The sequence below is a fragment of the Mauremys mutica genome, chromosome 3 (assembly GCF_020497125.1).
Source record: "Mauremys mutica isolate MM-2020 ecotype Southern chromosome 3, ASM2049712v1, whole genome shotgun sequence".
Classification (NCBI taxonomy): domain Eukaryota; kingdom Metazoa; phylum Chordata; order Testudines; family Geoemydidae; genus Mauremys; species Mauremys mutica.
The window spans coordinates 7329758-7342933 of record NC_059074.1 but is presented as its reverse complement, the minus strand read 5'-3'; the positions used below and the strand labels follow the sequence as shown (position 1 = coordinate 7342933).

Below are 13176 nucleotides of genomic sequence, written 5' to 3'. Positions count from 1 at the left end.
TCTTCCCCTAGGTGTTTCTAGGGGAGCCCGCTGTCTCCTGGAAGCGGCTTGTGACTGGCAGATGGAAAGGGCTGTCCGGGGTCCTGGAAACCGAGACAGGAGTTCCCTGCTCAGCCAGCACATTTTTAAGGTGACTCAGCTGCCAGCAGATCCACGCAGAGGAACCGTCTTAGTGCTGAGAGCTGGTAGGGGCACCTGGGGATTGTCGCCTGTTGGTAGCTGGTGTAATGAGGAGCAGTAAAGGTTTACGTGCTCAGGCCAGTGCCTTCTCCTCAATAACCCACTTCACACACACACACACTGTGTTCCCCATTTGCGGGTGGCTGCTACCCAGTTATCCCCCCAGTGAGCTACATGCCAGCAAGTCCCTTCCTCTTTGGCCTCTTGCACAGTAGCCATTGGCTGTCCTGGCGGTAGCCGGTGCTATGCACGTGGGTTTCCCCAAGTGGCCATCTCGATCCTGGGCTCTGAATGAATGACTGTGTTACCCAGGTGGCTCCTTGTTTGCATCCTTCACCTTCCTCATGAAGTTCGCCCTCTCCCTCGGCCCTGCCAGGATGGCCCTGCGGTCTCTCATCGTCATGGGCATCCTGAACGGCCCCTCACTGCAGAAGCCCCTGGCTGCTGAGGACGACAGCGGGGGGCACCACGGGAACACGGGCCTGATCCAATGCGGGGAGTACAGCAACCAGGTCCTGCCCGACGGCCGGTGTAAGATCGTCGCCACCTTGCCGCAGATGGATGAGCAGAGGTGCCCGGATATGTTCCGCTGCACGGACGAGGTCTCCTACTGGCTCCACGAGAATGAGGAGCGCAAGCAGCAGATCCTGGAGCTGCGGGAGCTGATCGCCGAGCTGCAGGAGGAGCTGAGGAACCACCGGCATCGCATCAAAGTCCTAGAGCTGCAGGTAAAACCCAGGGGCATTTCCCTGGCTGCCTGACCGCCTTTCATAGACCTCCGATCTTTGCCAGGGGTGGGCATGCGGAGGGCACTGTAGGATACACACAGGTTTATTGTGATCCTTCCACTTCCCTCCGCGCCCAAGGCAGTGAAACCAGAGCTGGTAGGGAGAGAACCTTGGGCGAGGTAGCTGCACAATAGATGGCATCATTTTTATCACCGTGACATGGGCAGAGACACCCCACTGTCCAAGTGCTGTAAATGCTGCCCAGTCCAAGTAATGTCCCAGAGGTTTCCCGGATCAGGTCTCCTAACCTTGGACAAGGAAGCACAGCCACACAACGCTCTCAGGCCCAGCACCACCTACAGGTGCTCAGGGGCAGGTAGAAATGGGGACTTGGACACACTGCAGAGTCGTTCTGCCCCCTTCCACACACGGCCCTGGTCTCCAGCCGCCTTGTATCCTTCCTTCCAATCCCCTTCCAAACCGGTGAGATCACTTCTCATCTGTCCCCTGTCTCCACCAATGCAAGGAATCTCCAGCCTTATTATTAAGTTCCAGCCAGCTCCCTTTCTCAGCTGTCGAGTTCTAGGGTTACCCTCTGCTATAATTTCCCCATCACCTCCCTGCTCACTGGAACACGGATGGAAGTACAGAGCTGGGTATTTGGCACCTGTTTTTTCCCACTTCTTTGCCCCCTGTGTGGTCATCTGCACCTGGTCAAAGTGGATCTGAAGCCCTATTATGAGAATCCCGATCTGCTAGTATTTGACATCCACATAGCGTTCTCCTCATTCAAACACTTACGCAAGGTGCGAGGAGAAGCCAGGCCCGGGTGTGAAAAATGATGCACTCTCTAGAACCTCAGCTGTCGTGTCTCCTGCTGCTTACAAGCAAAGCAAGCGATGCAGGAGCCCTGGCACGGTAATAGGGCAACCCGAGTGCAGCTCATGCCAAATGTAGCTTTAACCAGGGCTGGATTAATTTCCCGCACATGCTTTAATTGCTCCTGGTTTTAGGCAGCCTGGATCTGCATTCAGAGGCTGGTCCATTGGGGAGGAACTAGGAGGAATGGAGGGAAAACGAAGCTATCGGGAAACCTTTCCAGGCAGTGAGATCTTATTAGGCTTCCAGAGGAAGTGATGGAAGCTGTTTGCTTGAGTCATTACAACCGGATTGGACAAAGCCCTAGAGAATAGTCACAGTCTTGCACTATCCCCAGGCTGGACGAGATGAGTCCGAATAGGGTCTGGCCTCTCAAATTGCTGGGATTCATTTGCTGTTTGGCTTTGTTTCCTTCTCCTTCGCCCTCCTCCCCCGGCTCCTTTGTTGTCTCTCCTTCCCGGTAGATTTCCAGGTCGTTGTTGTTTTGTCCCCGGGCCTGATTCACAGAGACCTTTCCATCTGCCCCGTGCTCGTGTCCTGATTCAGCCATGCTCAGTCTGGCAGCCAACCTCATTCAGATTGACCCTCTCTTGCCTGTCTGAGCTCAGTCCAGGTGGGACCCTTTCGGAGCCCTGAACTTCACCTCTCTCTCGCCACATATGCGGTGAGTGCATTGGCACCGATACCTGTCCTTTTCTATAGGCTGCAGGGTGTTCAGGAATTGGGCCCCAGCTTGTTGTCCGCAATAATCTGCGAGTGACTTGAAGAGACTGGAGTTGGTCCCTGTCAGCACAGACACAGCTGAGGTTCCTTTAGGATCAGGGCATATTAAGGCAGCTGTGTCCATCTCTTCTCTTGCCCCAGCAACCTCCCCTGGGAATTCCAGGTGCACTATGACATACCCTTGGGAGGGGTAGTCACCCATGCTGAGGCCACACAGACCAAGGCCGGTCAGTGGCTGTATAGGCAGGTGCCTAAGCATCCGTTGGTAGAATGAGTGAAAGAATAGTCACTTGAGATCCAGTGTCAAGCACGGCGTTACACTCCGCCCCTTCAATCCTCACCGTGACCTCTGCTCCAGGCCCTATCAGTCCCGGGGGGATCCCAGCTGGACAGTCTTTTCCAGGGGAGCCTTCAAATCCTGTGGGTCTGGGTGCCCCTGTCCCCAGGCCCTTCAGCAGTTCCCTGATGCCTCCCAACTGGTCCTCGGTTTTCCATACACTAAGGAGCGATTGTTCTTCATTGCGGCACTTGGCTGCACTGTGCCCATCCTGACCACAGCGGTAGCAGAAGAATTGTCCTTTCCCTCTTCGCCTGGGTGGGATGGTGGCTCTAAATGCTGACTTCTCCATCGCCACAGCCAGAGGCTCCTCGCGCCTGGAAGTCTTACTCCAGTCAATGGTGCTTAGCAGCTCAGCTATTTGTTCTGTCAGGACCTGCACTTGGTGAGCACCCGAGAGGAACGTGCCCAACGTCAATGCAGGGGTGCTGTGCTGGCTGGCTCAGAGGGCTGGGCTTCCTAAAACTCACTGGCAGCTGCCTTTCTTCCTCCTCTCTGACCTCTTATCAGCTGGGAGTAACTTGGGGGACGTTCCTGTCGTTCTCTTCACTGGGGATGAAGTAGAATCAGGTGCTGATATTGAGTTCCTCTTACAATTTGAGCCAGGCTGGTCTGGTCCATCTGCTCAGCAGTCACTGCTCATGACAGCTCTCTGAAGCAGCCTCTCCAGCCTCTGTATATAGGCTGAAATCTTCTTGCCCCTTTGCTGTCGGGAATTAAGGAACTTACAATAACTATCCTCAGAGCCCTCTACTCTCCCAAAGATCTGAGCGAGGGCCTCTCGGCAGTTCTTCCCGCCGACCCTGGGGTTAGTGAGCATCACATCTAATACGGCTCTTTACTAGACATCTTCACTTTTCTGCATGTGGTACAGCCCACTCCTGCAGCATTTCAGTGATATGTTCTAACCAGGCTTCAAACTCCTCCTCCCCAGGTGTTGGGATGGGACCCCCAGCAAATAACCTTAACGTGCGATGGGAGCTTGACGTAGGATGGGACAACACAACCTTTTCCAATGTTTGCCCCAGTGATTTTGCCCAATCATTGGCCGAGGCTGCAGCCCCCGAGCTAGGGGCTGCTGAGTCAGGGCCCAACCAACCGGACATATTCGCCGTGATACAAACAGTGATTTCCTCAAAAATATAAACACAATTGTTTCCCCAACTTTGTGACTCACTCAAGACAGGCTTGTGAGGGGGACTGACCCAGCATTCCGGACGAGCCCCCCAAAATGTTACCCTGCAGAGCCGGCAGCAACAGGGCCAGGTTCAATATCTAGGGGTTCCTTTCTATTGATGCAACACAGAACCGGCTCAAGCCCCCTCCCAGTAACCTGGGAAAATTATGCATCACCCCCACCCCAGGTGCCTCTAAGGGGCAATACTTCCCCACTCGCTAACACAGAGTCTGATTGTAGCAAAGAAGCTTTTAATATAAGGAGGGAAGTAACTCGGTGTTAATTTGGGAAAACACCACAACTAGGGTTCATAAACATAAACCATGAGCAAAAGACCCACCCCCAAGTAAGTTGGGCAGCGTCCTTTTCCCCTCAGGCTCTTAAGTCCAGCAACCCAAAAGTCCCTTTAACTGCTCATCCTTTGTCTGCACCCCACTCACAGTTGCTGTCCTTGGTCAGTGCAGACCCAGAGGTGCATCTGCAGAGTTCACCTCCCACCCTGGGTGGAGGTAAGGAGGCACCTTACTCACGCCACTGCTGGCCGCTCGCTGCGCCTCTCCAGCCACTCATTCGGCAGCTGACTGTCAGTCACCATCGGCTGCCACCTGCCTCTCTGCTGTGACCTCTGCGCATCCGTCTCTTAGTGAATTTCAGCTCTTTGGTGGCTGGGCACAAACGCTGCCCCATCTTAACTGATTTCAGCTCTTATGGAGCATTTAAAATAAGAAAAGCAGCTCCTGATGAAGCCTATTTAGCTTTCTTTGAACAGTGGGGAGGAACAGGTTAAACCAGACCAGGGGGACCCCTTGGGGAGGGTTTGCAATCCTCCTGGATGGGACACCTGTCCTCACCCCTCTTACCGTCACAGGGCTCTGGCATTCGAGCCCCTGGTTTAACGAGGTCATTTCAGCTGAGGGTGGCCCCCTCATTTGGGACAGATTAAGCACAGTCCTGCTTCCCTGTATTCCTATAATAATTACAACGTTGGTAACAGCATTTCACTACTGCTGCATTCAGAACTAATCTGTAACCCAACACCAGCCAAATTTGGTTACTTAGAGCAAACACCATTCTATGGCTGGATATCTCAGCAGAGCAGGAGCAAACGGTGTTTACATAAACACATCTGAAGTCTCTCCCCATCCCAGCTAGCTGTCAGGGAAGCATTCATTAGGTTCATTTAGACCCTTACATGTGATTAAAACAAACTTCCCCGAACGTCCTTCCCACTCGATCCCTGCCTCTTCATCCTCCCCATTCATGCTGGTCCCCTCTGTCTCTCATCTAGCAGCTGTCCTGGCACCTGTGAGGAGTAGCTTCCCCCATTCAACACCACCCTCTGCTTTCCTCTCTCTCTTACCCTGTCCCCTTCTGTCGTTCGCTCTGCTGCTCCTCTTTCACCCTGTTCGTCCGAGCAGCATTTCCCATTTTCCGTCCTCACCCGTCACCACAGACCTGGTCACAAGCGGATGTGCCCCCAGGTTCCTCCAGTCATCTGTCGGGCCTTTGCCAGCTACCGGCTGGATCCCGAAACCCTTGGGAAGGTTTCACGAGTCCTTACCCAGGCACAGTCTCCTTCTGTTTGGGCCCTAAATGATTTATTTGTCTCCCAGCCCTGCTGCTAGGCCTGGGCAGTCTTTGCCCCAGGCCCAGAGGCTGCAGGAAGTGTTAGTTATGCTAAGGAAGCTCTGCCCGGGGCTGCCGCTTTCCCCCGTCTTCCTCGTTTTAGGTCACTACCCTCCATTGGCGGCCCGGGCGTAACGAGCGCGCCCGTCCATTCCCGCCTGCAGCGGGTTGGCATCGGTGCTGATGCCAGTTTCTAGGAGGACTGTGCCCGACTCGCTCTTGTGGCAGGCTCCTCCCCGCCCCCTGTGTACAGAGAGAGGCAGTGGTAGCCAATAGAGCAGGGGGCACGTGTGTCTAGCTCTGAACAGCCAGGACGCGGCCAGTTGTGCCCAACCAGAGCAGCCCCAGCTGCACACATCTGGCACCTAGTGGGTTAAGCGTCTAACTGCTGGCTAGTCAGCTCATAAGCAGATGGGGCAAAGGACGCGGTGGGGGGTGTGAGCGTCCCATTAATGTGACAAGACAGGAAACCGCTGGGCACTGGCACTGTTAATATTGTTCCTCGGGAGAGGCGTGATGACCCTGAGCCTCTGCCGCTCACTGCAGCCTCTCACACCCTGGAGCTAATGGTATTGTAAAGGCGTGAGAGGGAGGAGGAAAGTGCCGGCCGCCCGCGCCTGGTGGGGAATTGTCAGCTGCCACTGAGAACCTGTCTCCCTCCCGCACCAGCCATCCCAGGCCTGCTGTGGCCCATGCAGCCACCAGCCACCGAATGGTTTTCTCTCCCCTTCCCCCCGCTTCATGCTTCGCCGGCCCTACGGGAGTTCCCCTTGCAGGCCTTGGTCTAATAAACCCAGTCTGATCCTGGATTGAGTCCTGCCCCTAGGCGGACATGCTGAGGAACCAGAGTATTCCTACACTGCAATTAGACACCCATGGCTGGTCCGGGCCAGTGGACTCAGACTCCCAGGGCTTGGTGTAAGGGGTTGTTTCATTTTGGTGTAGACATTCAGGCTCAGGCTGCAGCCTGGGCTCTGGTGACCTCCCACCTCATAGGGTCTTAGATCCCAGGCTCCAGCCTGAGCTCAAATGTCTACACTACAGTGTAGCTCTTTAGCCCGAGTCAGCTGGCACGGGCCAGCCATGGGTGTCTCAATGCTGTGTAGACGTACCCAAAGCGCTCAGGAAGCAGGGACGCCTGGAATTCCAGTCTCTGTGTTCCCAGCTGTTGGAGACTGGAAGAGACCCAACAAGCCCTGTCTCCACCCCCTGTCAATGCAGGGTAGCTCCCTACAGACTGTGCTCCAGGACTGTCTCTGGCCCAGCTGTAAATGTCTCAAGCAATGGGGCTTCCCGCGTGGCCCTTGGGAGACCTTTCACAGTCGACAAGATCCCACCTCTAGTTTTCCTGCCATCCAGACTCTTTCCCGTTGTTCATTTCCCTCTCCTTTCTCCCAGCCGCTGCCCCTTGTCCCTCCAAACTGTCCCCCGCCGTCGTTTGGTCAAGTTCCACCTGCTGCGGGGTGGTCGCATTTCCGCCTAAATTGCTGCTCTTTCCCTCAAAGCTTCACCAGGCCTGGGCCCGATTCTGCTGGCTGTGATGGTGTAAATCTGGAGTGACTCCGCTGTGTAACCGACAGCCCCCGGGGGCAGCGGGAAAGTCCCGGTAACCCCCGGAGGAGCTGTGACGTGACTGTTTACAAATGAGCCGGGTCGGCCCCCAGGGCTTTCTTTACCCCAACGGCGGCACTTCTCAAAGGAAGGCGCCCTGCAGTTATTTCACCCGCTCTGCTGCCTGCGAGTCCCGTAGCAGCAACGGACTCGCTCAGATCCCTTCTCTGGAAGGATTAGTGTCAGACGGCCCTGCATGCTGTTTAGTTTAATGAGATCTCCGGCTCCTCCGGCCATCTGTCCTGTGTCAGGCTCAGAGCCCATCTAGGTCTCTCAGTGGAGGATGGTGATTCATGCGTGTGTTTATTTTTGCACTGCGATATGTCAGGGCCCAGACCCTTAGCTGGTGTCAATGGAGCGCCTCCTGCTGAGGATCGGGCGCCAGGGAGGTCTTTACCAGACCTGGGGCAGGCTTGTCTAGAAGTTGGCGAAGGGGACATCCACTCCCGAGGAGGAAAGGGATCTCTAGGGGAACCCAAGGGGCTGCAGCGAGGCAGAGTGCAACGAGCTGAAGTTTCCTTTCTTAATGCTGCCTCGGAAATCGGTTCCCGCAGCCTCTCGTGCGCCTTTGTTACTCTCTTCTCCTCCCCATGGCTAGCGGGTAGGATTCCCAGTTTTCACCCGGGGAGCATGGCTTTGACTCCTGGTGTGGGAAGGGAGCAGAGCTTGTCTTCAGGGCAGTTCTCTGGCCTGTGCCATACAGGGGGTCAGACTAGACGATCCCACTGGTCCCGTCTGGCCTGGGAAGCCAGGAAGCGCTCCGACTTGACACTGTTTTTCGGGTAATGCAGTGCCCACAGTAGAACGCAATATTCCACCTGTGCTGGCACCAGAGTCCCAGAGAGAGGCGCTGCCTTCTCCCCGGTGCATGATGTCATCCTTTGGCCTATGCAGCCCCAAACTGCACTGATGGTTTTTGCTGCTGTATTGTACTGCAAACTCATGTCCCATTTGCTGTCCTAGGTGTCCCCCGTGTGACCGTGTCACAGTTTCCTAGGGTCTCCTTGGAAACATTAACTTCCCTTCCCTTCCCTTTAGAAGCAATCCTCTTTTCTGAGTTATGTATGTGGGGGACGAAACAGGGCTCCGTCCCTCCCTCCTCAAAGATGTGGTAGGTGTAGCTACTGACCTGCTACAATTTTTGTTTTCTGTGCCCTTTACATGTCTACAAGCCCGCAAGAGGCAGCTCCATTTTGTGTTCAGTTTAAAGGCAGCTTGTTACAAAGGAGATACATACACTGTGCTCTCTCTCTGGGAGATGTTACTTTGGTTCTTTCTTGTTTTCTGTTCATTGGAAATAAGTCATTCAGGCTGACAGCATAGGGTTGCTTTTCGTGTATGGAAAGCACAGCAAAAGAGGAATGTTGGTCCAGAACAAGAGACTGATCCAGTGGATAGGATGATAACTTGGGACTTGGAAGATCCTGATTCAATTCCTTGCTCTGGCACAGCTTTTCTGTGTGACCTTGGCCAAGTCATTTAGCATCCTGGTGCCTCAGTTCTCCATCTACACAATAAGAACATAAGAATACCATATTGTGTCAGACCAATGGTCCATCTAGCTCAATATCCTGTCTTCTAAGAGTGGCCAATGCCAGGTGCCCCAGAGGGAATGAACAGAACAGGCAGTCATCGAGTTATGCATCTCCTTTAATCCATTCCCAGCTTCTGGCAGTCAGACATTGAGGGACACCCAGACGATGGGGTTGCATCTCTGAGCATCTAATAACCATTGATGGACCTATCCTTCATGAACTTATCTAATTCATTTTTGAATCCAGTTATAGTTTTGGCCTTCACAACATCCCCTAGCAATGAGTTCTGCAGGCTGACTGTGCGTTGTGTGAAGAAATACTGCCTTTGGTTTGTTTTAAACCTGCTGCCTATTAATTGCATTGGGTGACCCCCTGGTTCTTGTGTTATGAGAAGGAGTAAATAACACTCCTTTATTCACTTTCTCCACGTGTCATGATTTCATAGACCTCTATCATATCCCCCCTTAGTCGCTTCTTTTCCAAGCTGAACAGTTCCAATCTTTTTAATCTCTCCTCGTATGGAAGCTGTTCCATGCCCCTAATCATTTTTGTAGCCCTTTTCTGTACCTTTTCCAGTTCTGGTATATCTCTTTTGAGATGGGGCAACCAGATCTGCACACACTATTGAAGGTGTGGGCGTACCATGGATTTATACAGGGGCATTATCATATTTTTGTCTGATTATTTATCCGTTTTCTAATGGTTCCCAACATTCTGTTAGTTTTCTTGACTGCTGCTGCACATGGGGAGGATGTTTCCAGAGAACTATCCACAAGGGACTCCGTGATCTCCTTCTTGACGGGTAACAGCTAATTTAGACCCATCATTGTGTATGGACAGTTGTGATTATGCTTTCCAATGTGCATTGCTTCACATTTATCAACCCTGGGGGGTACCAGTCCCCTGGGAGGCAGGGCAGTTGTGAGGATAAGCACATTAAAGATGGTGAGGTGCTCAGATACCCTCAGGCAGGCAGGCAGAGAGGGAGAGTCAGGTGAAGGAGGCAGTCTCTCATTATTAAGAGTTCATCTGTTCTTCCTGTTTATTCTCCAAAGTAAAAATGCCAGAGTGTGATGGCCCAAGCATTGCGTGTTAACTAGTTGTGATGTGACAAGGAGTCTGAGGGCGGTTGGAAATCAAGGGGCAGGATCAGATGAACTGCAGTATTCCTGCAGATGCAGTTTATTGATGCAGCCACAACCAAATACAATATAAAACAATAACCAAAATGTCATGACAAATGGGGTTGGATCATCTTGTCTTTGTGATTTATTACACGGCCAGAGAGAGCTCAGGCCAGGTGAGAAAAGGTTTCACGTTGTTATTGAACCTCGTAAATCTTTGCTGTCAAATAGCACTCCAGATTGGCTGACTGCACTGAATTATGGAGCTTGTTGGGTAGCACACAGCATAAACAAATACCTACTTGGGAACAGTATTACAAGGATTCCAGTGAAAAATGCACAAATACCTTAGGCAAAGAGAATTACAGGAAATATCTGCTCCAGATTGTTTTCCAGAGTTTTTCTGTGAACCTTGAAGCCAGCAGAAGCAGTTGTAACAGAATGGCAGTTGCACCATCCTGTGGCAGAAATGCGGAATGACTTTCCTTGGCGAGAAAGGATGGGGGAAGCTGGGTCTAGTATCAGCTAAAGGGACCAAACTGCGGACACTTGAAAAACAGCTTCAGCTTAAAGATTAAAGCATCTCTGCAGTGTCATCACAGATCTGGAGCGGATTGTAAGTGGAGGTGCATAGTCTGTATACCCTGGAGGGCAAATTTAACCAGCAGCAATCTTGCCCTGCTATTTGAGGGTTCACACTAGCATCTGCAGAAGGGAGGCAGCCCCACTAGAGGATCAGGGGTCAGAATAAAGAGGCATTGATCTCAGAGGTGGAAAGGTTGGGGGTCCTGTTAATTTCAGGCACGAGGTTGCACCCTGGTGCCCCATTTCTATGTCCATATAACTAGTGGGAATAACACCAGTCAAACTGGCTCTTTGGTGCCCGAGAGGACAAAGTCGTGGGCACGGAAAGGGAGGCCGAGAGTGGGAGATCTGGTTCCTCCTGCTGGGGGGTAGTGCAGTGTTGTTAGCACTGCGGAGCGTTGTTAATGCTGCTGAGTTGTTACGGCGGCTGAGTGCTGCTGTTCCTGGAGCCCCGTGCCAGCGGCACTAGCAGGGGATGCAGCGTGCTGACATTGCAGGCCTCGGTGTTATTTGTAATGAAAGATGGCAGGCTCGGTGCGGTGGCGAAGGTGCTTGGCAGGTTTACTGTCAGTAAAGCACAGCGTTAGTGCCCTGGCCAACGGGTCACAGGGACACCACCACGTGTACGCCCGTGACAAGGCAAAGCCTCAGTCAGGACACCAGGGTCCAGTCCCCTGGGCTGATACAAAGGTGCCCCTCCTATAACTTGATACAAACAAGTTCCGTATGCCACTCCAGATGTTGCGCATTACCCTTCTACCTTGTACCTCCTAGTTCAAACAAAATATTCTTTTCCATTCTCTGCCATCCGAGCCTGATCTTATGAGGGGCCGGTGTGTTCCTGGAAAGAGCAGGGGATGAAATACTCCATAGCTACCATTGCATTGGGGGGAATGGAAACCTAGGGCCAGATCCACAGTTGGTGCAAAATGATGTAGCTCTACTGACGTCAATAGGGATACCCTGATTTACACCTGCTGAGGATCTGGCCCCTGGACAAGGTCTATCACTCAGTTGTATTTTTACTTTATCCCTTGGCCAAGGCTCAGATACAACAGGGATGGGCGCCATGACTAAGAACCTAGATGAAGAATGACAAAGCCGGAGGAAGTTCAGTTCTGCTAAGAACAGGTGTTCCATGGTCATTAAACCTCAAATATTTGGCTCTGATGGAGTTCCCGTGACTCAGTGTGGGTGCTGAAGATCACCCAGCTCTCCTGAGTGACGGAGAATAGAACAGCACACAGCACAACCAAGTAACAATACAGATCCAGTAGTCCAGGGAGTCCAGTAGAAACACCTCTAGTAATATACTGGAAGCTATTTTTAATGGACTCTGGTGATTGTAGTAGGAAGACAACCTGAGATATAAGCACTTGTGTCAGAGGCCTGATGTGAGGCAGGATTTGCTCACAGAATCTGGCAACAACAGGGCTAATATTGCCAAAATATAAATTTCTAAGACGTGCTAGTCACAAAGTACTTACGTAAACACATCCCAGCAGCACCAAAACATTCCAGTATCAAAAATGGTACAAAAACAGTTCCCAAGAATAACAGGAACTCACTGCCCCCTCCTAAAAGATAAGGTCAGGATGACAGTATGTAATGAAAATCAAACCACCATGTACAAGGTAATGAGTGCTAACTAGCCACATCAGGGAGCAGTAACTACAGTAACTATGTCAGAGGGGCAGTACTAACCTGTCTGTATGAGGATATAAAGATGTATCTCAGAGGGAGTATCTTTGGGATGGGCAGGAATGGTGTCCCTAGCCTCTGTTTGCCAGAAACTGGGAATGAGCGACAGGGAATGGATCACTTGATGATTCCCTGTTCTGTTCATTCCATCTGGGGCACCTGGCATTGGCCACTGTCAGAAGACAGGATACTGGGCTAGATGGACCTTTGGTCTGACCCAGTTTGGCTATTCTTATGTCTGGCCTAGGGAGGAACAGAAAGTCCCGCCTTCACTGAGCTGGTCCATTGTTACGGGCATATATGTATTGGTGGTCCAGTAAAGTCTGTGGAATACTAATACCATGCTTTGTTGACAATAAACCCAGCTGGGTGCCTTCGTCCCTTAACGGATCTTGTGGTCATTGGGCGGTTTGCTCAAGGTCTGCTGTGCCAGCTGTCTGCGCAGGGCTGGGGGTGGCACACAAAAAACCCACACACACGCAGCCAAACATCTATCAAGATCTAACCACAGTGATAACAAAAGCAGAGGACTGGAGTCAGGGGAGATAGATTCTTCATAAAAGTGAGGGGGTCATGAGGCCTTGCCCCCTCCATGGCCCTGCCCTGCCTCTTCCCCCGAGACCCCACTCCCCGGCCAAGCCAGAAGCCAGAGCCAGGCTGGGGAGCTGCGGACCCTCCACTGGCTCGGGATTGGGGGGCCTGAGAGCAGTCCCCGGCCTGTGTCCCCGTCCCCTGGGCCCCCCACTCAGGGCAGGTGGAGGGTCTGTGGCTCCCCCCAGCTGCCCGCGCGACTCTTACCCCAACTCAGCTCCAGTTTTCGGCCTGGCCTGGGGGCGGGGCTTTGGGGGCCAAACAGCTGCAGCCGTGCCATGGTAAGAGCTACCCTGGACGGGGAACCCAGCGGGTGGGGACACAGGCTGGGGGTTGCTTTTGGCTCCCACCCTCACCCCGAGCATGAAGAAGGTCCCCA

General features: G+C 52.7%; 1 protein-coding gene across 1 annotated transcript in view; it reads left to right on the top strand.

Annotated features, from left to right (window-relative positions):
- Positions 1 to 213: 213 nt before the first annotated feature.
- The window catches only part of LOC123365663 (angiopoietin-related protein 7-like), a 33405-nt gene continuing 20442 nt past the window's right edge, over positions 214 to 13176 (top strand). Inside the window, exon 1 of the mRNA XM_045008443.1 lies at positions 214 to 908. Coding sequence (XP_044864378.1) covers positions 525 to 908 — 384 coding nt within the window. The 5' untranslated portion in view covers positions 214 to 524. The remainder of the gene's footprint in view (positions 909 to 13176) is intronic.